This window comes from Chelmon rostratus, chromosome 3, assembly GCF_017976325.1.
Source record: "Chelmon rostratus isolate fCheRos1 chromosome 3, fCheRos1.pri, whole genome shotgun sequence".
Classification (NCBI taxonomy): Eukaryota; Metazoa; Chordata; class Actinopteri; order Chaetodontiformes; family Chaetodontidae; genus Chelmon; species Chelmon rostratus.
In genome coordinates, this window is record NC_055660.1 from 10,744,906 (window position 1) to 10,766,576 (window position 21,671).

Sequence of the window (21,671 nt, forward strand, 5' to 3'; positions counted from 1 at the left end):
TAAAAGTCACATACTAACATCGACTCAAAACAAGAACTGTTTGGAGAAATCTCCTCGATTTATCCTCTCGAGTCTGAAGAAACTTAGCACAACTTCAGTTTGATGAATTATTTCAAAACACCAGATTGCAAATATCTCAAGTTTAATTTCAACAGAATATTTGTGTCTGTCTGAAAGAAACAGAAACGAGCAGAGAAGATAACTATTTTAATTTCTTGTGTACACTAAAAGTAAAATTTACACACTTATAGTCTCAAAAGAACCTGGGCATGCACGATAACCTTTTGACAGGCTCTTCAAGTGATTCAGTTTTTTTCCATAGGAATTTTCCCGTACATTTTACAGTCCATAGTTTAACTGTACACAGTCTAAAGCCACAGTGAACTATGATTACATCCATTTCATCTTTACAATGTGCAAAATCCTCCTGGGAGACGGGGCTGACAGTAGTATGAGCAAAACCAAAAAAACATTGCAAAACAGCAAATAAGAGCCGCGACAACAAAAAGCACTTCATATTCGGAACAGTGTGCATGACCCAACACATGGAAGCAGAAATTGGTCCCTTAATTCCCTTCTGATGCGAGTCGACCTTCACTGCCGAGAAACTTCAGAGTTTCAGTGGTTTTAACCAAAAAGTCCCATTTTTACCCCGAAAACAGCAAAAATGACCAGTGAGAGGAAACACAGACGAGGAAGGAAACCTGTTCTCATCCAGCGGCGTGGAATAAAAACAAAACCTCCAAATGACAACTGAGAACACATCAACTCACCAGATTCACCAGCATTTGGTTGGTGGAAGTTTCCCAAAGTAAAGAGGAAAAAAAACAACAGTCATCCTCTGCGTTCTAGAGAGGGTGGATGGACTGCAGCAAGAATGGGGGGCTGGACATGACTTATGTTAAAAAGCTGCATTAAATTACAAAAAGAAAACGAAAAAGAAGATAGATTAGTTAAATCAGGTTAAAATCTACGCAGACTGCAGGTAAAAACTAAGGCCTTTTAAACACGAGGGGACAAAACATTCAGCTGGATTTTGCAGGCAGTGTGGTTTCAAGTCGATAAATATATATATGTATATATATATATATAGATAGATTTTATATATGTGTATAAATGTATTAATTTAAACTTGTCATACATATTCCACTTCAGGTTGATTCAAAGAGCTTCAGCCAGTGTTTCCTTCACAGACAGACACGAACACACTCCCACCACAGAGACGTAAAATCATCCTCCAAAAATCAGTCGGAATTAAAAAAAACAAAAAAACAAAAAGGAAAATAAACATTAAATCCCTGATTATATACACGATGATTCTTCTAGATATGAACAGCACACACTTCTAAACCTTCCTCTATAAATTATCGTCTCTATAAATTAATTATCTAATGTGTTAAATGTGCAGGTCGTCGGCCGAGAGCTCCCCCTCCTCCGAGCTGTTTCCCATCATGACAAATGCTTCGCTTTATTTTTTAAAATCAGAAGCTGAAAAACAAAAGCGCTAATTTAAAAGAACAAATAAGTATGAAAGTGAGGGAGGAACTAAGCTGCAGCAAGAGAGAACAAAAAAAAAAGACAACAACTTTATAAAATGGACCAAGTCAGTGGGCGGGGCCAGATGGACAGGGTGGACAGGTCAGGTTGATGTCAGTGTAGGGGGCGTGGCCTCAGTCCGGCGTGGCCTGCGAGCCGAGCGGCGTCAGCGTGGCGGGAAACATCAGAACTTTGGCCTGCATGAAGGAAAGATCCGGCAGACCTGCTATGACTTTGGCCGCCTCCTCGCTCAGATTCTCCTCTTTCCTCGGCTTCCTGTCAAACAGGAAGAGACACCTGGTGTTACAGGTCTGACAACACACCTGTTTAACTTCAAAGTGTCAAACAGTCTGAACTGAAAACAGCTGGCTGGGTTTTCTTCTTCTGCGCTTCTCATATTCAGACAGAAAACAAAGCGTCACATGACCCTTGACACTCATCTGCTGCCTGTTGCCTTTTACTCTGTCTGTTTGACCCCTGACCTGGTGGAGGTGCTGGTCTTCTCCATGGTGGACATCAGGCGGGCGAAGGCATCGGCCACCCGACTGCCGGAGCCGCCGGGGTCCAGCTTGGCCGTCGTCAGCTCGTACAGCTCGGGGTCGACTCCTGAACCGGAGACAAAAACAAGAGTGACGCAGGCAGAAGTCGAGCTAACAAACACACTGTTCGCTAGCTGCTGTCAGTGAGATCGAACGCAGTCAGGGTCACCACCACACGACCTTTAAAAGTTTGAACTTTGAATATTTTCTATTTTTCTGCACTTGACACAAGATTCAAATTAAATAAACTTTGTACTGATGAATAAACTCTGGCTGAAGGTTTCTGACAGAAGCAGCAACGTGGTCACTGCCTGGCGGCTGCAGTTTTCTGTGTTTTACTGTAACTTCTGGTCAAAGAATGACAAAATGCATCAGACTCAGTGAGCAGGCTGTTCTATAGAAGTCACACAGCCCACAAACGTTGGGACTTGAATGCTTTTTCTATCATCTTCACATTAAGGTCTGAAGAAGCAGTAAAGATTTGGAGTGCGACTTCAGAGACCTGCAGCACTGACGAGCTGAATCTGCAGAGGCTCTCAGCCGATATCTGGTTCATATGAGTCCTGCTTACACCAAAGAAGTTCCTCCAGTAACAAACTCTTAATCTTTTTGAATCTCCTCTTAATAAATGCTAAACAATTGTCTCACTTGATTTTCAGTCAGCAGCAGGTAGTTGTGGAGTCGAGTGTTAACATCCAGCTACAGCAGCTACAGGTGGTGAGAAAGCACCTGAAATCTTTCCAGCACATCTCATTAAACTCCTTGAACACTGTGAGCATCTGCTGCTGGCTGATTGGAGGATACGGGGGATGCAGCCTTTGTCAATGACGCCCCAAAGCTCTGGAACACACGACTAGATATCAGGGAAGATCTAATACAGGCATAAAAAAAGCACACTGAGCTTCTGTTAAAATGCTACCTGATTTATGCATTCTGGGTTATGGGTTTTATCTTCCATCTTATGTTATGCATTGTTTTTATTTTCATCTTATTTATACTATTAATATCAAATGTGTTTTATTTTTCATTTTATTTGACATTAATCTTCTTTGAACGCCTTGGTGCATGTGATGCTTTTGTTGTAAAGCACTTTGAGCTGCATTTCTTGTATGAAATACAAATAAAGTTCATCATTATTAATTTCTCTTACTAATGACTGGCAATTCTTATTCAACTGCTGCTCAGAGTTTCTTTGTGTCTTTCAGTCGACACTCTGGTTGTTTGTTTTTCTGCATTGTTCATACAGAATAATATCAACTTGAAAATAAGACTTTCTACAACCTGAAAGTATGAAAGTTGATATAAAGGAGTCCTCTGAGCCTTCTGACTGTACTGAATCAAGCTTTAGTGGCAGGTTATTTCAAACCTTTAGCACACGCACACTAAAAGTTGCTATTTCAAATGCTGATAATTAAAAAATTAAAAGGAGCCTCTGACAACACAGGCTGACACTTTTCTTCCCACACGATATGTGTGTCTTTTGTATTGACTGTAGCTTTGTACTTTGCACATTCAATACCACTCAAACAGCACGTGAGGTATTCAGACAGTTAAACAGCATTCTGGTCGAGTTCTTTCGATGTGACCCAGACTGCAGCCGGCACACATGCTCATCATCACAGTCATCAACTGTCTGATTGATCCTGTAGTCTCCCACACACGAGTGTTAGGAGGGAAGCAGAGATGGGAGGCTAATTTAAAGACAAGGAGCGGTAGAAACGGTGAGGAGGAAGATGGAGGATGGAGAAGGAGGACGAGGCCGTGAGCAGCTGCTGACCTGGGATGGACGGTGAGCTGGTGGAGCCCGAATCCTCTACAGGACCAAAGAAATCCAGGTTTAACAGAGACGAGCCTCCGCTCGCTGCACAGCCGGGGGCGGCCGAGGTTAACAAACACCGCCAGACAGACAGAGAGAGAGAATAAACCAGAAACATGCAGCGGTGTCAGTGATCAGAGAGTAGAATCGGCTACATGACAACTGTTAGACTGGCTTGGTTTCGACAGTTTGACGACACGTCCTCGTGCAGAGCAGCCATGTTGTTTAGATCGTGAACAGGTTTAAAGGAAAGATCCACCATCACATCATCTCACTGCGGCTATTAAAAATGTCTGTGGCACTAAGATTAAAAACCTTTCAAGTCGGCAAATTTGGCCGATTCATCACTGTGTTGATTTGATCAGACTGATTATTCCTGATCTAAATTAAAATGTTTCCAACTCTAGATTTTTTTTTGCCTGGCAGGCTGCAATTAAGGTGGTTCTCATTACTGACTTGTGTGGATTTTTCCTTTAATAAAGAAGGCTTTCAAACCAGCGGCCACATGCTGCAGACACGCTTCCATCATCTGGAGGGTTTCTCCTCCAAACATCTGATTGGCTGTGAATCAGCAGAAGTGGCTGATGAATTTTGGACGGAAGCGTCTGCAGATAGCGACTTTCAGCAATCACTACGAGGGTTAGCAAAGTGTGAGAAGAGCCAGGAGGAGTGGGCAGGGAGGGTTCAGGGCGGCGGTGGCGGAGGTCACCTACCGTCCAGAGGGTTGGTAAGGCCACTGCTGCTCCAGTCGAACTGGATGGGTGGGAGCACCTCCTGCTGGAGGAGCAAGAGAGGAGGTCAAACAGTCAGTGAGGCCTCAGTGAGGACAACTTTTTAAATACACACACACACACACACATACAAGGGAGTGTGACCACATCCCCCCCTGCTGGTTGGATTTTAAACTGATTATGAACTGCGACTGTGTCTCCTAACAAGTGTTGTATGTGTGTGTATCACAGCCTGATACATCGAGCTCCATTTTGCACTATTTCCTCCTGTTTGTTTGATAAAAACTACAGCGAGCAGCTGTTTTAGGAAATTACTGACGCTTTTTAAACATGAAGCTACGTTTGTAAGGAGCCAATGGGCTTGGAGCTGAGAGTCACAGACACAATGACACATTGTTGGTTTTGGTCTTTTCATGGAATTTGTTGACTATAAGTACAATACAGAGTAACACAAGTCTTATCTTTAAACAACATTAGGGACAACCAGCTAATTAAAATGCTGAATATGCCTCTGGCGGCTGTGAAGACAACTTTAAATGTTTCAGACACCCTGAGGTCCCACCTGGACTGTGTCTGAGGGACAGGAGCTTTTCTCTGGAGCCACTGGAGGCGCCTGGGCTATAGAAGCGATCATCTCTGCTGCAGAGACGGGCTTCACAGGCTCTTTGGTTGGTTCCAGCATCCCCTACAAACAACAAAGAAACAGCACTGCTGATGATCTGAAGGAAGTTACAAAGATACCAAACACGTCAAGAAGCAATTTGGGGAAATGTGTATAAAATATCTACGGTATTTCCATTTGATACAACCACAAAACACATGGGCTTGGGGTTGGAATGTGTAACTCAGTGGAAACATCACATAGCTTCAATGGAAAGCTAGAACAAGCAGAAGCTGAACACTGAGTGTCTCAGTCTGGACAAATTAAATTAACAGTGACCTTAGTGCTGTTGTTTGGGGGTGTGTGCAGTGAATGGTAAGTCATCAGACCAAAATGCTCATTTACATGTGCATTAATTATCATATGTGCACAGATGCACATCTTCCTCTGGTCCAAACAGCTGCAGGTCAGTTAAATCTTACAGCTGTTCAAACCTTGTGCCAAAGTGGTCTAACTCATCATCATCAGAGTCCTCTGATCCAAACAGCACAGCAAAGCAGTGAACCTGCTGTATGTAAACATTAGCAATAAAATGAGACCTCGTAATAAAATGAGACTGCAGCATTATAGGTGAAGTGCTGCATAATGTGATCAAGATTACAGTTCTTAATCACTGAATTCAAAAACTGCTATTGGCCTTTCATCGAATAATAAGGACTGAAACGAACGATTGTTGTCATTAATTAAACGTTAGAAAATGGTGACAAACATTTCCCTCAAGGTGATATCAGATTTCTGGATCTCTGCGTCTAAAACTAGATAATATTCAGTTTATAATGACACTAAAAAAATTATTTAAACAATTATCAAGACTGTTTACTCTTGATCAACTCTTTGATTAAATTACTAATCATTTGAGCACTATAAATAAATATGATGTATTTAGAGCCATAGCGGCTGAAACTAATGATTAAGACGTTTTAGCGTTGCTGACAAGCCACTCTGTTTGTGGATTTTGGCTTTACTGTACATGAGTAACAGAGAACATATGATGAGCTGAAATGAGGCGAGGGAGGCAGATGACTCACCAGGCTGGCGGCGTACATGGGCACGATGACTGGCTGCTTCTTCTGTCCTGTGAACAGCTGCAATCATTAAAGAAGCTGGTTAGAAAACCTTCATACATCAATCCTGCTGTTACTGTTAAAACAATATCTCTGTCTCACAAGCTTGTTTGGGAAGAGGAAAGTGAAGTTGGATGTTGCAGTCTCTAATGGCTGCCAGCAGCGGTTAATAAAGGTCACAGATTACTTGATGTGTCATTAAATCTCTTCTAAAAATACACTTTTGCAGATCAGAAGGTTATTTGCATATTTCCACACTCAAAAAGGGTCATCATAATGTTCTAAAGTTTTAGCCTATTCCATACAAATCAATTCTAATTTAAACTACTTCTGACATTTTTAAGAGCATGTTACAATGTTTCTAAGTTTCTTTAAGTTCCTATGGTCCTCTTGTTATCCAGCTGAAGCAGCGAGCCGTTCGGAGACATTGGTTACAGCAGGAACTTACGATGTTTCGGGTGTCGATGCCCAGGCAGCAGAGTAGTGCTTTGTTGCAGTGGGAACCCCCCCACTGGTATCTGAGGCCCAACGCTTCGTGGATGTCCTGAAGCTGCGTCCACACACCACCACGCGCAGACCTGCACCAACCAATGAGACACAGCGAAGTCAAAGGAGACGTAACAGTCAAGAGGCTCAACATTCATACAGTCGATAACAACTGTTCATCATCGTAAATCACACAGAAAGATGTAGAAACAACGTATACCCCACTTCTCTCATTTACAGAAGTTGGTACATGAAATACGGCAAGCTATGATTGTTCAGGAACTAACATGTAGTCTGATATGTCTTTCAGCTGAGTCCCAGCAAGAATTTATGACTGTAGTCGCCCGATCTGACACCGTGACCATCTGAACGGGCAGAAAGATCGTGACGTCTGAACCCGGCACTAGGTGCAATTAATGAGACACGCCTGTCGCAATGTTGGGGGGTAAACTCCTCAGTCTGCCCATGTAAACGGTTCAAATAGTCGGACTCAACGCTGCACTGCTGCTCAGATTGGCATCCTGAAAGTTCTTCTATCAGGAGCTTCTTGTTTGCTTCAACAACTGCGGTTAGAACGTAAAAACTTAACAATAACATTTCTTTTTAAAACTTTAAAAAGAAATGTTATTGCCCTGCAGACTGGATTTGCCTGAGGGAATGCATCATTAGTTAACTAATTGAAATAATATTCTATTATACTTAATAGATTATATATTATATATTGTAATATATTCATATTTTGGGGGTTTGAAATAGGAAAGCTGCTCAACATGTGTTGCTTTAGTAGACCGTCTGTTACAGTTTTCACGTTTCATGTTTAAATCCGTGGCCCACTGAGGAGGCACAGACTCACCTGTTGCATGGCGACCTCTTCTCCTTCTCCTCCTCCTCGGCTCCTGGCTGTGGTTTGTCCTCTAGAGGTCCCAGCAGGATCTTCAGGGACGCCACCTTGACCTCCACCGAGGGGACGGCTGTCTGAGGGAAGCTGCTCTGAAACAGCTTCTCCAGACGACTCGACAGCGTCGCCTGCGGAGAGCACAGTAGCTGATTACTCGCTTCCGACAAAACAAATCTTCCACAGGGATGTTTGAAGTCAGAGCCTGTTAATGCAATCTGAATGAAACAATCACAACAATCTTTATTTATAATATAAACAAATCATACAGATTCATACTACTTGATATTGCACGTCCTGCAATGTGACAATTCATCAAGCACACATTGTCATGTTGATGTTGAAACAATATATCCAGCAGCATGACTCCTCACCACACCCAGCTGTTAGATGTTAGGTGTCATCAAGGCTACGAGAGGAGATACCTTCCAGCCCACAGAAGCCAGAGCAGCTGTGTCTTTACTCCTTCCAAACCAAATGTGGAGTTACTCTACAAATGTATTTACTCCTCTGACTGTTTTGAAAATACCATCTTAGCATGGACAGAGAGGAAACAAGGTGAGCCTCACCTCAGCTGGCTGTCACACTGGTTGTACTGGCCATTTGCCAACACTGCATGATGAAACAGGATGTCCCTGCATTACCGATAGAGTTGTGAATGAATCCTGCACTGAGCAGCAGAGTTGAACCCACTACAAGTCTGTGTGTTAATCTGACAGGAATGTACTTTAGTTCAAATACATGAGCAGGCCACATCATGAGGGCAGAGCCTGGAGGAGTTTCTCTATACTCTGAATCAACATAAGTGTGTGTGTCACTGTTCCTCCACACCTATCCATTTGCACAGACAGCAGACGTCCTCCTTCACGGTCCACAGCGTCTGGCATCACAGAGGCCGTGTCATTTCAGGACACCTTCTCATCTGTGTGTCCTGTTGGCCAAGTTAAGTCTATGTTCCACTTGAGCAGATCAGAAGGATGACCCCTTTCTCATTAATGGGTCAGTTAATGTTTAATACAAACAGTGAAAGTTGGTATAATGGCTGTGACTCAGTTGAATATGAACAAACACAACTAGAAACTGATTTAACTGTGATCTTTTGAAACAACTTCCTCTTTTGGTTCTCGTCCGGTTCTACATGTATTACTGCCATATCTGGACTGTCAAAGTAAAGAGTGTGTTATTTATTTGTCAGTGGCAAATGCGATCTTTTATTAAGCTATTGTTTATCGAAATTAAGTCACTTCAAATAAACTAAGATAATTATTTCAGACCAGAGAGATATCTATACTTGTCAGTATATATATGACACCTACGAGTTACGAGTTACCTTTTTTATTTTTTGTTATTCAGATGAACTGATTCACTCATCCTGCTCAGCTTGGGCCTCATATTCTGCCATGTATTAACTCCACATTTCCTTGAACATCCATCTCCAAACTGCTTCTAAACTACAAAGCTCTACATAAATAAAATCAATTGAGTTAGACGATCATGTGGGCTCATGGATGAATAACTCTGCGCACAGTCTGACCAGTTTATTTCCCACAGTGCTTACCAACTGTCTGTCTGTCCTGCTGGCTTCCTTGCTGACTGCAGGAGGTTCACTTTCATGCCACTCCTCCTCCTCCTCCTCCACCACCTCCTCCTCCTCCTCTGTGCTCTCTGCAGGAGGAGCGATGCTCTGTTCTGTGCTGAATGCTGCCCAAGACTCCCCCTCCACCTGCTGCTGCTGCTCCAACTCCCCAAAGGCACTCCACCCTGCATCCGTCTCACTGTCTGCGCCTTCAGCAGCCGAGCTGAAATTCCCAAAACTGTCACTGACGGGAAAGTCTGCAAATTTGCCTTTATCCTCCCCCTCGTTTCCACTGGTGTGAAATTTGGGGGAGTTAAAGTCGCCAAAGTCGTCATCGTCCTTGGTGTTTGTAGCTTCCTGTGCAGGGGCAGAGCTGTGCGACCTACTCTGCTCCTGATGGCCATCCAGCTGGTCAAAATCAGCAAAGCCTTGACCACTGAATGAGCCAGCATCTTCGAAGTCCCCAAAGTCACCATCCTCGTCATCCTCGGCCAGCTGACTATGGTCGGCAGGCGTGGCAGTTTCCCCTTGAAGGGGCGGAGAGGGCACCGAGCCTGTGGTGCTCATGTCACCGTATTCCTCTAGAGCATCTGTCGACAGTGGCCGGCCGAACGATGTCTCCGTCTCTGTTTCTGTCTCAGTGTCATTGCCAGAGCCCTTCCCGTCTGACGGTCCCATCTCAACATCTCCAGCTGTATCAGGTGAGAGGTCGTGTTCACCGCAGCCCACAGCATCTTTGGAATCGTCCCTGTCAGCTACATCCACCCCGTTCAGAGTGAGGGGTTTGTTAGTGCAAACTGCCTGTGAGGCGAAGTGCTCCTGGGCAAAGGCTACGTCCCTTTGTTGAGAGTCTACATCTGTGTGAGAGCCCCGGTCCGTGTTGCACGAGCCGTCCGGGGCCTCAGCAGGAACAGATATGGAATCAGAGCCGGATATGTTGGGGCCAGTTCTGTTTGTGTCCCTGACATTGTTCTCTGAGGTCATTCCCTGCACTGTATTCCAGCGCTCATGGTAGCAGGCAGGCTCTGCCAGCCCGCTACCCTCTGTGGGGTTGTCAGAGTCCTCATTTGCCGTCTGGCTGAGGTGTCCTTCAGCACTGGAAAAAGCAGCAAAGTCTGCAAAATCCTCCTCTGGGCTTCCGACAGGGACGCTGCCCGTCTCCTCAGTGGACGTTCCTTTTAAAAGAGAGTGGACAAAATTCTGCGAGGAAGGGCTTCCCTGAACGTCGAAGGTTGCAAACCCGTTTGTTAGCACCTCTGTGCCGCCGCCATTGCAATCAGCAGGTTCGCTGCTGGCTGTGTCACTCACTGAGAAATCGAGGGAGCTAGAGAGGACCTTTTTCATCTCAGTTCTTTCTGAGGGACTGCTGCCCAGGTGACTTGCTGGCACCACGCCATTAGCCTTTGACAGCTCATTATTGGGGCTGTGGGAGCCATTGGAGGAGCTGTGGCTGAATCCCATCATCCCTCTGTTGTTAATGAGCTCAGGTGGGGAGGTGGCATTCAGAGCTTGGGTCTGGTTGAAAGTGGTCGGGGTGTCGAAATCTGTGAAGCTGATGCTGTTTGGAACGTCAAACTCGTACTCTTCCTCTGTACTGTCCTCCATCGGGGGCGGAGAGGAAGAGTATATGCGGATGACATCTGGCTCCATGATTCTCTGGCTATCAACAAACCCTCCTGGCTACACCTGAGACAGCGAGAAAATATGTCATCAGACACAAATAATGAGTCACAACAGATATATTGCTAAACATACTTGTGTTTAAGCCATATTCTGTCTTCATACACACAAGAAGTAAATAAGGACAGCTCTCAGTGGGGGTCCAGGACCAATTAGCTTGATGTGTGGATTGAGCCAAAGCAGAAATTGAATTACTCAAGCACTACTAGAGGACAGATTGGCGTCAAATTGACAGTAATAGAGTGGTAATGAGTAGCCAGTGCTGTGATATATAACAGGGTTAGTGAGAACAAAAATTCTCACAACTCACACCAGTCTGCATCTTCTGTGTTATAATCTCTTTAACTCTGCCTTGTCAGCATTCAGAAATTAACCTCGGCTTTACACTTACTATTTCCCCTCTATCGTTAAGTTAATCTACTTGCATTTTGTTGACACAACTGTCAATTGTGCATTGATGATTATATTACAGTCACAGAAACACTTAACAATCCTCAAGGCCTTTTCAAACCTGGTGTACAAATTTTTACCTGCGGTATTTGTTTTACCAGCATACAAAAAAATAAAAAGTATTTGAGGATTAACGACATATCTTCCAAAACCATGGTAATGTATGTTAAATGCTCCAAAGTGTTCCAAATTTGTGAAAAAAAGACCGCTCAATTCTGTGATGTAATCATCAAAATATTTTGCTAACATTTTATTCTGTGTGTCCATCATTTCCTAATAATTTCTTAAATCTTAAACTGGAGTCATATTCCTTATATGTGCCTACATACTTGGCTGATTCTAACTCAGAAAATTTCCTTGCAAGATCTAAACAATTTGTGCTAATCAAAGGGAAAACAGAGAAGGACAGTTTTTCTGTTAGTTTAATTAGTTGTTTATTTTAAAATCATGTTTCCAGAAGATCTTCCTTGAAGCAACAGCTCTATCTAAACCCAAGTAAATATCTCATCATCAGCCATTTATTGTTGGAAACTAATCTTTGTACAAGTTGGACTGCACGCTTTCCACAACATTCTCTGGTTCCAGATTCTTAAATGTGAGGATTTGCTGCTTTTCTGTGCTATACAGTCACTGTAAACTGAATAACTTCATGGGTTGGACTGTTGCTCTGACAGAAAATGCAATTTGAAGATGTCATCTTGATTCTGGGAAATAGTGATTGGCTTTTCTGGGTTTGTCAAAATTTTCCGACATTTTATAGTTGACATGTTAAATCAATTATTTGAAACAATCAAGAGATTATTTTACAATTAGAGTAATCACTAGTTGCAGCCCTACTTGGAATATTTGGATTGTAAGTGTATCAAATTAATACAATTTTACCAATAATTAATACCAAATTACACATCTTTTTTTTGGAACCATCCCAGGAAGTTATTCAGAATTTACAATCCTGTGAAACGAAGTGTTACCCAACACGTTTTGATATTAAAATAAGATTACATGAGAGGCACAAGCTGGAGTTTCTCACCACCTGGACTTTACCTGAAAGAGGAAACTCTGTTTGCATTCTCAACCACCAAGCGGAGCAGTGGGTGGCGTCTAAAACGTGTATTTGCTTTGTTGGCCTTATCTCAGAGAATACCTGGGAGCAAGCACTCGAGGCAGTGCTGACATGGACTTCAGGCAGGCAAGTCCAGAAAGACGAGTTAACAGCGAAAGCACAGTTTCAACAATTGTTCCCCTGGAAACTAATGTTACACTGGCTTCTCTGCCTCCATCCCTTTAAGCATATAATTTGTCAGTCTGCAGAACTAAATGAACCTCTCAGGACACTGAGTTAAGTCATGCCAAGAGGTTGAGTCCGAACAAGCAGATGTTTTGGAGCAGCACTTTGACCAAATCTAAATTCAAAGAGAGTTAATTTATCATCAAACATAATATGTTATCTATTAATGCAGGCTGTCCCCTTCATGACAACGTTAGCCCCTATGGACAGCTACATATTTCAGAACCTACGCAATCCAGATCTGGATTGTTTGGGGAACTTAGCCAAGTTTCATACATTTTTCCTCACTTGTCTGGCGTTGGTCTTTAAGTGCAGCTAGGAGGCTAACGTAGCTAAATCAGTAAGCGTCTATCTTAGCAGGCTAACAGACTGGCTTGTGTCACCGTTAGCTCAGTAGAACGATGACAGATCAGTTGAGTCGTTATGTAGCACAGAAAACGACTAGACTAGGATTAATCTGAAATCTGATGAACAGCTACCACTTACTAGGAGGCATCTAATTAATGTACAAGGCCGTGATACTTCGTTGAGATGGGTTGTAACTGTAGCTAACTTAGCTTAGCTTAGCTTGGTTAGCCTGTGTAGAAAACCAAAAGCCAAGCTAATCTAACCATGTTGCTATGAGCGATGTTACCAGTTAATTCGTTTGTTGTCACTTTGCCGAGTCGGTTATATTGTTAAACAACAACATTAAACAGTTTCATCAGATATATAAAGGCTAGTAAATCAACACCATCAGACACAAGTAAGTGAGAAGTCCACTACCTTAGCTAACTACGCAGCTAGCTAACACTAACGACAACAACAAGCATCTTCCCTGAACGTCAAGCTAGCTTTAGCTTTTGCTTATCCTCATCATTCAGCTGGGTTTGACAGCAGGTGTCTTAGTTACCAAAAGAAACAGTTGAGCTGACCGTGAGATGTTGTCCACTGATTTCCATGACTCAGATAAAGACAGTACTGCCCATTGGTTGTCAGATCAAGCCAGCTGAACAGCGCAGGACGGCTGAAACTGAAGCAGAAACTGAAGGTTGAGTCAGCCGGCGGCTGCTGCTGCTACCCTGCCTCAATATCACCCAGCATGCACCGCTGTGACAGGTTGGCTCTCTGCTGGCTTGTTCAGTTCTTCCAAAACTTTCCGTGTTTAACAGGTACAGCAGTTAAGACTAACGTTACACATTAGAGGAAAGACACTAAAACTACTGGGAAATACTTGGTCTACATGATATGGATTATTGTAGCACTAATTCACGGCATGCTGATGTTTAAGCACCTTATAGATTTTGTATTTCAGTGACTACCCAGCTGGCAATGCGGCCCGGCTCCGGGAGAAGTGAGGCAGAGGAGCAAAAGAAAAAAAACAAAAACTGTAAAATATCCGAGAAATAGAACAAAGTAAATAAAATACAAGTAAGAAATCTGCATAATATCGTTGTAATGATAATGAAATAGGCGAGGCCACAAAAATGTGCAAATTTGTAAATTACCAGAAACTGTCGCAGATATTTAAAAATTATTGGTAACATATTTGTATTTATAATACACAGACACCTTTAGTAAAATATCCGAAAATTTTATAAAAAAGTACGGAAAATATAATAAAAAACATTGATAAAAATATAAAAAAATCAGAATCAGAATCAATGTTTTACATTTACTCACCGAGAGGAAATACACTCAAGAACAAATCACTTGAACATTATGCTGCAAAAGACATTACTTTAGTTTTCATTGGATGATCACAGATAAGATGCGACATTAAAAAAGATGCTGTTAAAGACATATAGGTACACAATTAATGTTTTAAAAAAATAAGTCATCACTTAGTTTAGACAGAAGGATGTCCAAAAATGCTGTCTCGGTAGAAGATCCCAAAGGTCTAGAAGTCCTGATCTTCATTCTTTGTTTTCTCACTATCACAAAAAACAGTTTAACAAAAACATGCAAAAAATATACAAACAATCCCACCAATGGCCTCTCTGAATGTTTCTATCCAGTCATTAATGACACGCACAAAGTTTCTCAGGAAACCTAACCAGATCCAGGATTTAGGACATACTGGGAATGGGAGGCTTAGACCCCCTACTGCATCCCCCAACCCCTCAGAAAAAAAGAGTTTCTATTTTTTCACAAAATTTGTTTTTCGGCAGATTTTGTTTTCTGTGAAGTTTATTTCCTGACATGAATATGTTAATTCTGGATAATGAATCTTTATTTCATTATGTGCTTTGTTTTGTTTTTCATTCTCTGTTCTTTCGGTCAGCCCCACAGATCCCTGAAGCCCCCAAAATACCAGGAAAATCCAGAGGGGGGCATCTGGGTTTCTGTTAAAACACAAGATGTATACAGTACTATGACCATATTAACATGACAATGACTGTTTTGTAGGATATTCTGGGGATCTCCAAATGGATGGAGGAAAGTTCCAGCATGCTGATCACTAGTTACTCAATGCCTAAAATATAAGAATATAAAAAGTTCTATGATAAAATAAAGGAAAATGTAAAAAGTCACAACATCCACCAACATTCTAAAATCCCAAACGTACAGTGGAAAGTGATGATTTAATGTCTAATCAGTGCTGCTTTACTCATTTACATTTATTACACTTCGTCCTGAGTGGATATGATTCTCGGCTCAGCTACATACACATGTCATATAAAAGGAAAACCAAGCTCTTCACTGTCCAGTTTTAAACTGTATGCTTCAAGATCTACACATAAAAACAGGATTTACAAATACATTATTCAATCCACAAACAAATACCAACCAACTCAAACAAATCTTAAAACTCATTTCTCTCCACATGAAACATCTGGAGGCAAAATGTCCAGAGTGAACACACGCAATGTTCACACGAGATGAGTCCCGGCAGTTTGTGACGTCACTTATCCTTCAAGCCAGTTTAGTGATGGCAACGCTGCCTTTGACCCACAACGTGTCGATGTCACTGAGTGACGTCACTCGGTGGGAGAAGTCAAACAGCTGCTGCCCATCCACGAACACGCGAAAGCGACTTTGTTCACAGTGAATCTCCAGCTGGGAGGAGAGACGAGACGCAAGCGGATGTTAGGTCAGTTTAACGTTGGAGGTTTTACAGCGAATCCTGACACACACACATCCAACAGCATCCAACAACCCTTTGTTGAAAAAAATGATTTGGGTATTTTCATGTCAATGGTTGTGATTCTTCTGGTTTTAGCACAGCAAAGAGTCGCGGCCTGCATGCAGCCCCACGTCAAAAAGTAGTTTCCTTTAGCATATTATAAATACAACATAATAAGTATAGAAAAGTCATTACAAGTACACTTTCACACTTTGTGCTTAATTTAAAGTATGTTTGACATAGACTTTAAAAAGTGCTATTTTAAATTGATGTCATTAAGTTCTTCTTAAATGTATTAAAAATAAATTGACCAGTTCTGCAATAGTTAAAGTAGCACTTTACTAAAGTCTACTTTATTGTAAGTATGTATTATAACTTAAGTTTACTTTTAAAAAGTGTACAAAATTACAAATACTATTAGTAATAAAGTGTACTTATGAAAAGTAGATTTTTTTTGTAGTACACTCAGCATGCTTAATTAAACTAATTAAACTTAATTTCACTTAATTTGAAGTATATTTAAGTATATTTCCCACACATTGGTGATATAACACAATTGTACAACAAGTGTGTTCTGAATGCTCATTTTTTCCGGTGTACTTCAGTGCACTTAAAGTTTGTAAAAAAGTTGTGCCAATTTAGTAGTACTCAAGTATTACTCAAAAGCTACTCAAGGACTACTTGAGCTACTAGCTATCGAAGCACAATCTGACGTTTGCTTTTATTCTCTAAATGTTCGCAGCACTCAGAGTTTGTGGACAGATGTGGGAACCTTGAACGGCTGGTCTCTGATGAAGGGGAAGAAAGGGATGCTTCTGTCGGCATCTCCCCAGGATCCAGACTCACAGGCTCTGCGCAGGACTTGTCGGTCCCTGAATCTAACGCAAAGCTCCAGAGCCACATCCGGCGGAGGCTCCCTGGATGTTCCGCAACCACATGTCAGGGCAACGTAGAACCTAACGGAGGGACAAACAACAGCCATAAATCTGACAACATCTTTCTGACTTTCTGTGAAGGATTCAGACGATCCCATAATTAAACATAAACAGTAGAACACATGGTGGTTCCTCAGCACGCGCCAAAATCAGAGGTCAAACTCACATCGTTTACCATGTAAAAGTCACAGTACCAGAGTGTACCCAGGTCAAAGAGTAGTATACTTTAGTGTACTAGAAATATTAAAAAAAGTTATAAAAAAATGAGTGAAGGTGACAAAAATAGCTAAGTGTATTTAGTACCTTCTCAAAGAAGTATAATGTAAGTTTAATATTTTTTGACCTGGGTAGAAATAGTCCAAGCAAAAGTCCTGCATTCATACTGTTATTTCAGTATTAGCATCAAAATGTATTTAAAGTACTAAAAGTAAAAGTACTCATCCTGCAGAATGCATCCTGCATTGGATTATAACTATTGTGTGCATGACAATAATGCTGCAGCTGTTAAATGTAGAGTAAATTTCAACTACTTTATATTCTGATGGGTAACTTAGAATAAAACGTGTCATTTATAAGTTAGTTATATTTTGCATTGATAATTTGAATGTGCGAAGTAACAAGTTAACTGAAGTTGTCAGATAAATGTAGTAAAAAGCATAATATTTCCCTCTGAAATAAAGTATAAAGTAAAGTAAAGTACAAGTACTTCAAATTTGTGCAAAAACTGCAGTATTTGATGGTTGGTGGTGATGCAATAAAAAGTATGCAATGGAAGGAAGGAGGATCAGATAGAGTGGAAGTAGAATATTGATGCTGAGGGGAGGAAAATGGATTGCTAGAGGACAGTGGGAGTTACCTGAAGGAGTTTTTACCTGTCAGGACGGGGGTCCACGACACCGACCACGACAACCTTCTTCCCTGGCCGCATCCCACCTGTGATGTGACCTCTGAAAGGAACTGACTGCACACACAGACATTCACATGAAGACAAAGGCGGGTACATCATTGTGATCAAATCTTCTGGAGTTGATTAGAGTGGAAGCAAAAAAACTAAAGATCATCATCTGCCATGAAAATTAAAAATACTAGTGAAGCCGACTGTATTATGAAATATGAATATTTGGGCCACTGTGAGGGAAAAACATCTGAGAGTTTGAGAATAAAGTTGAAATATTTAGAGGAAAATACCAGAACACTATGAGAATAATTGACTTTTCTCATAAATTACATCATTTGGTTTTATAACTGTACTCTCATTACAATGTCATCATAACATGATATTTTGCTCTCAGACTATAACATGTTTCTCATAATAAGCCTTCTGTGACTGTATTCTCATAAATGTAAGACTTTCTTCTTATAATATTGTCACATTCTTTCTTTAAATAATATCTCTTTATTCTCAAATTCTCAGTGTTGTTTTTCCTCAGTAACAGTAACAGTGAGCCCAATAAGCAGGAACCTATGGAAATTCTCAAAAGCAGCTAAAAGTTTAATAAAAACATAGTGAAATAAAAAGTCTTTTTTTATCCTGTTGCTTCCGTGAATCACAATACTTTACAAAAGGTTTCTGTGTGTTTGTGTTGGTGTGATTTCAGGGTCGCTGTTACCAGTTTTCTCTCAGCGTCTCTGTCAGCAGAGCGAACGCTCGCTTTATTTTCATCAGTCGCACTTTTCTGTGGAAACACCCATTTCTAAAAGAAAAAGCACAGAAATAATTTGAATTCACTCGATCTGGTCTGCAGTCCCAGAAAGCCCAGAGGATGTGGAAAAAGCTGATTTACTGGGGAGCATGAATATCCTCAGTGAAGTTAGTGGACTTGACCATTAAATTTTTATATTTGTTTGTGCACAAGTGGACATTTTTGGTGGTGGAGGAAACACCAGGGGGGCATTGAAATCAACAGGATTCATCCTCTAGTAATCAGGAGCTGATATAACAATCTAACCTGCAGTAGCTGTGCAGATCCCCACTCTGAACTAACATCATGGTTCTTAACCACCTGTCAGTGGTGGAGGAAGTACTCTACTCAAAAATACTCCATTACAAGGAAAAGTATTTAAAATGTTTCTAAAATGTTGTAAAAGTACAGCACTATTGACTGTAAAGTATCAAAAGTAGAAGTACTCATTGTGCAGAGTGGCTACATTCAAAGTGTTAAGTAATAATAGAATATTGTGATACTTCTACTTCTATCACTAACAAATACGTATTACTAACAAAAACATTAGACCGGAGTCTGATTCCTTGTACGTAAACACAGACGCCCAATTAAGCCGATTTGGACTCTGATTCTGAGCATTTTAATGCTGTAACTCGTCAGTGTGGAGCCAAGATGAGATACTTTGTATTCTACGTGCAGAAAATCGACTTCATGAAGTGGAAGCACGCGATTAACACTGTGGCGTCACGTGCTAATGATCAGCAAGTGCTGAGTCTGTGACCGGAACTACAACGAGTTTGTGTTTGGTTACCTTCAAAATAAAAGCAGCTGATGGGAATCACGTTTCTTTGAGGTGAATAGGAAAGATTTGTCGTATGAAGTAGTAAGCTGTCAGATGAAAATCAATCGCCAGGCTGGTGCAACTTAGAATAAATACCCGTAAAAGTTTTAAAATGCATAACATGAAGCTGAAAAGACACAGTTTTATGTCATTCTGTGGCATCATTTTAAAAACTCTGAGGTCACATGTCCTGCTTCCTTCAATAAAACTCCACCACCCTAAAAGTCTTTGTTTAGTCACCACAAACATATGTATATTAGTCTTGATCTTTTTTGTTTACATTCACAACTATATGTTCTGTAAACTGTCTGTACCCTCATGGGGTAAAAACTGTTTGTGTGATGTGTTTCTAATGAAGAACCAGATCCTTTAATTTGAATATATCTGTTTGGATAAAAAACACATTTAGCAAATTTAGCAAAATCAAATAACTGTCAGAATCAGCCTTAAGAAACTCATGGATACTCATATATAACTTAAGCATAATTGTACACTGTTAATTTGTTTGAGCATGTAAATTGCCAGAGACAATACAGGAACATGCCCTCAGAGTCTTCCAGTGGGGGAAGACAACTCTGATCTTTTCCTTCAGTGAAAGTAGAAAAACCACAGTGTAGAAAAAAATGTTACAAGTAAAAGTTCTGCATTCAAAAATGTATTAACGTCAAAATATAATTCAAGTACCAAAAGTAAACATAGTCATTGTGCAGAATGATAATTGCATCTTCTATTACATAACTATAATTACTGATGTGTTCTTCATTCCAATTAGCTAATTTTATGGTAAAATAAAGATGATTCTGGGTCTATACTGCTTTATAGAGTAATACAGCTTTTATTTTTGTTAATTCTGACCGGAAGTTGTTTCATTAATGTTAAATTTACTCTAGCTAGAACGCAGCAGTTTGACATTCTTTCAAAACTCAGAAAACTAATATTTAGTCCAAACATTCACCTGAGAAATAAAACAAAACATCAGAAAGGTCGGTCTGGGATATGCGTCGGTCGGATCCGGCTCCTCTCTGCTGTGCTGCGTTTGTCATGCTTGATCTGCTACCTGTTGCTCAGGTGTGTAAACTCACCTTCCGGCCCTGCGCTGTCACTCGGTGCGTTTCAGCCATGTTGATCTGAAGAGAACAAACAGCAGAGAAATGAGCGGCAGGTCCAGTTTTTCTGCTTCCCACGTCTCCTGTTGAGTCCTGCTGACGTAAAAGCTTCAACCTGGTTCACCACACACACACACACACACACACACACACACACTGCTCTGATAATCAGCTGCTCCTGCATGCCTTTCCCTCTTGGGTCAATAACAAGTGAACTTATTGTGTGGCTGTAACTGCAGGCAAAACCCCACATGTAAAACCCTCTGTAGGTTGGTGAACATTTCCTCCAGCAGAGCTAAAAGTATTTTCACCATCAACACCTTTTATTCATCCGGGAGTTCCTCAGACTTCTACAGATGGCTGAACTTCACACTGCTTGGTGTGCAGAAGCAAACAGTGGATTTAGCAGCGCTCCTGATGACAGAGTGCAGAGTTCACACAGCCGCTGTGGTGATCTGCTGCTACAGCTCGATGTTCTGTGCTTCCATTTTAATTTGCACAGTTCTTGCACAAACAAACTGCATTTAAATGTACCTGCTGCTGTTGGCCTTTTCACAGTCTTCTCATAGGAGACAGAGTACTGTACACATTGACTGTCTGAGTCTGCTCAAGGGATTTAAGGCAGTATAACAAATACAGAACATCAACAGACTTATCCTTTAAAGTATGTTTGAAGCAGTGAGAGCTACAGTAATAAGTGTCACACATTACTGTATGTAAAGTGCAAAGGTGGACAACAACTTCGTGTTCAGAGTCCAGGAGTCAAGAACAAAATCAAATCCAAACTCACCTCTCGGGTCTGCAGCAGAGGTCCTGCTCTAGCTGTGGCTCCGCTTTTTCATGTTTTAACGTGATCTGCAGAATGCTGAAAATCCTCACTGTCCTGCCACAACTTTCCTTTTCATTTTCCGCGGAGAGGGTAAAAGAATGGGAGGAAGCAGTAGGACGTGAGGTCAAAGGAAAGGGCCGAGGAGGAGGAGGAAACACAGGCAGCAGCATCACAGGAGGCCCCATGTGTGCTCAGTGCGTGGTGTTAATGTGTTTCTACATGCTGAGCAGCGCTGACAGCAGATTGGTCAAGTGTGTGGATGTGATGTAAGGAATTATGACTTTTACTTCCAGAATCAGAGGCGTCCGAAACAGCTTCACTTAACAATAAAGAAAACACGATTAATGACATATAGTAAAGTAATATTAAGATGCTTATGATTCTTGCGGTTTGCACTACTTGTTTATTCTTTTCTCTTCTTGTTTACTGTTAAGCATCAAAATACCAAGACGACTTCCTTGTTTGTGA

At 41.3% G+C, this 21,671-nt stretch overlaps 2 protein-coding genes across 7 annotated transcripts; both read right to left on the reverse strand.

Moving 5' to 3' along the window:
- Nucleotides 1-190: 190 nt before the first annotated feature.
- aftpha (aftiphilin a) lies at nt 191-13,779 on the reverse strand. Of its 4 annotated transcripts, none has more exons than XM_041933337.1 (10): nt 13,637-13,779; nt 9,287-10,990; nt 7,687-7,859; nt 6,796-6,925; nt 6,312-6,368; nt 5,185-5,307; nt 4,605-4,665; nt 3,853-3,936; nt 2,019-2,142; nt 191-1,812 (listed from the first exon to the last, which is right to left on the reverse strand). In XM_041933337.1, exons 2-10 carry the CDS (start codon nt 10,952-10,954, stop codon nt 1,671-1,673), a joined length of 2,562 nt encoding a protein of 853 aa, XP_041789271.1. In that variant the 5' UTR covers nt 10,955-10,990; nt 13,637-13,779; the 3' UTR covers nt 191-1,670. The 4 variants fall into 4 exon arrangements, with proteins under 4 accessions (XP_041789271.1, XP_041789270.1, XP_041789273.1 ...); XM_041933336.1 differs by having other exon boundaries at nt 4,605-4,668; XM_041933339.1 differs by lacking the exon at nt 3,853-3,936.
- A 548-nt stretch (nt 13,780-14,327) lies between these two features.
- Nucleotides 14,328-21,272, reverse strand: lgalsla (lectin, galactoside-binding-like a). 3 transcript variants are annotated; one of them, XM_041933341.1, is made up of 6 exons: nt 21,165-21,272; nt 20,351-20,395; nt 18,374-18,457; nt 17,636-17,724; nt 16,601-16,784; nt 14,328-15,761 (listed from the first exon to the last, which is right to left on the reverse strand). In XM_041933341.1, the coding sequence occupies exons 2-6, from the start codon at nt 20,387-20,389 to the stop codon at nt 15,618-15,620; spliced, it is 540 nt and encodes a 179-aa protein (XP_041789275.1). In that variant the 5' UTR covers nt 20,390-20,395; nt 21,165-21,272; the 3' UTR covers nt 14,328-15,617. The 3 variants fall into 3 exon arrangements, with proteins under 3 accessions (XP_041789275.1, XP_041789274.1, XP_041789276.1); XM_041933340.1 differs by lacking the exon at nt 21,165-21,272 and having other exon boundaries at nt 20,351-20,443; XM_041933342.1 differs by lacking the exon at nt 21,165-21,272 and having other exon boundaries at nt 20,224-20,356.
- Between the last annotated feature and the right edge of the window lie 399 nt (nt 21,273-21,671).

What these genes read in the sequence shown, in the direction of transcription:
- aftpha (XM_041933336.1), bottom strand. Translation starts at nt 10,954, where the DNA reads ATGGAGCCAGATGTCATCCGCATATACTCTTCCTCTCCGCCCCCGATG. An exon ending in AAGAGGTCGCCATGCAACAG is followed by an intron (nt 6,926 to 7,686) that starts GTGAGTCTGTGC and finishes TGGTTGGTGCAG; the next exon opens with GTCTGCGCGTGGTGGTGTGT. An exon ending in GTCCCTCAGACACAGTCCAG is followed by an intron (nt 4,669 to 5,184) that starts GTGGGACCTCAG and finishes TTGCTCCTCCAG; the next exon opens with CAGGAGGTGCTCCCACCCAT.
- lgalsla (XM_041933341.1), bottom strand. Translation starts at nt 20,389, where the DNA reads ATGGCTGAAACGCACCGAGTGACAGCGCAGGGCCGGAAG. An exon ending in GTGGACCCCCGTCCTGACAG is followed by an intron (nt 16,785 to 17,635) that starts GTAAAAACTCCT and finishes TCCCTCCGTTAG; the next exon opens with GTTCTACGTTGCCCTGACAT. An exon ending in TCAGAGACCAGCCGTTCAAG is followed by an intron (nt 15,762 to 16,600) that starts GTTCCCACATCT and finishes CTCTCCTCCCAG; the next exon opens with CTGGAGATTCACTGTGAACA.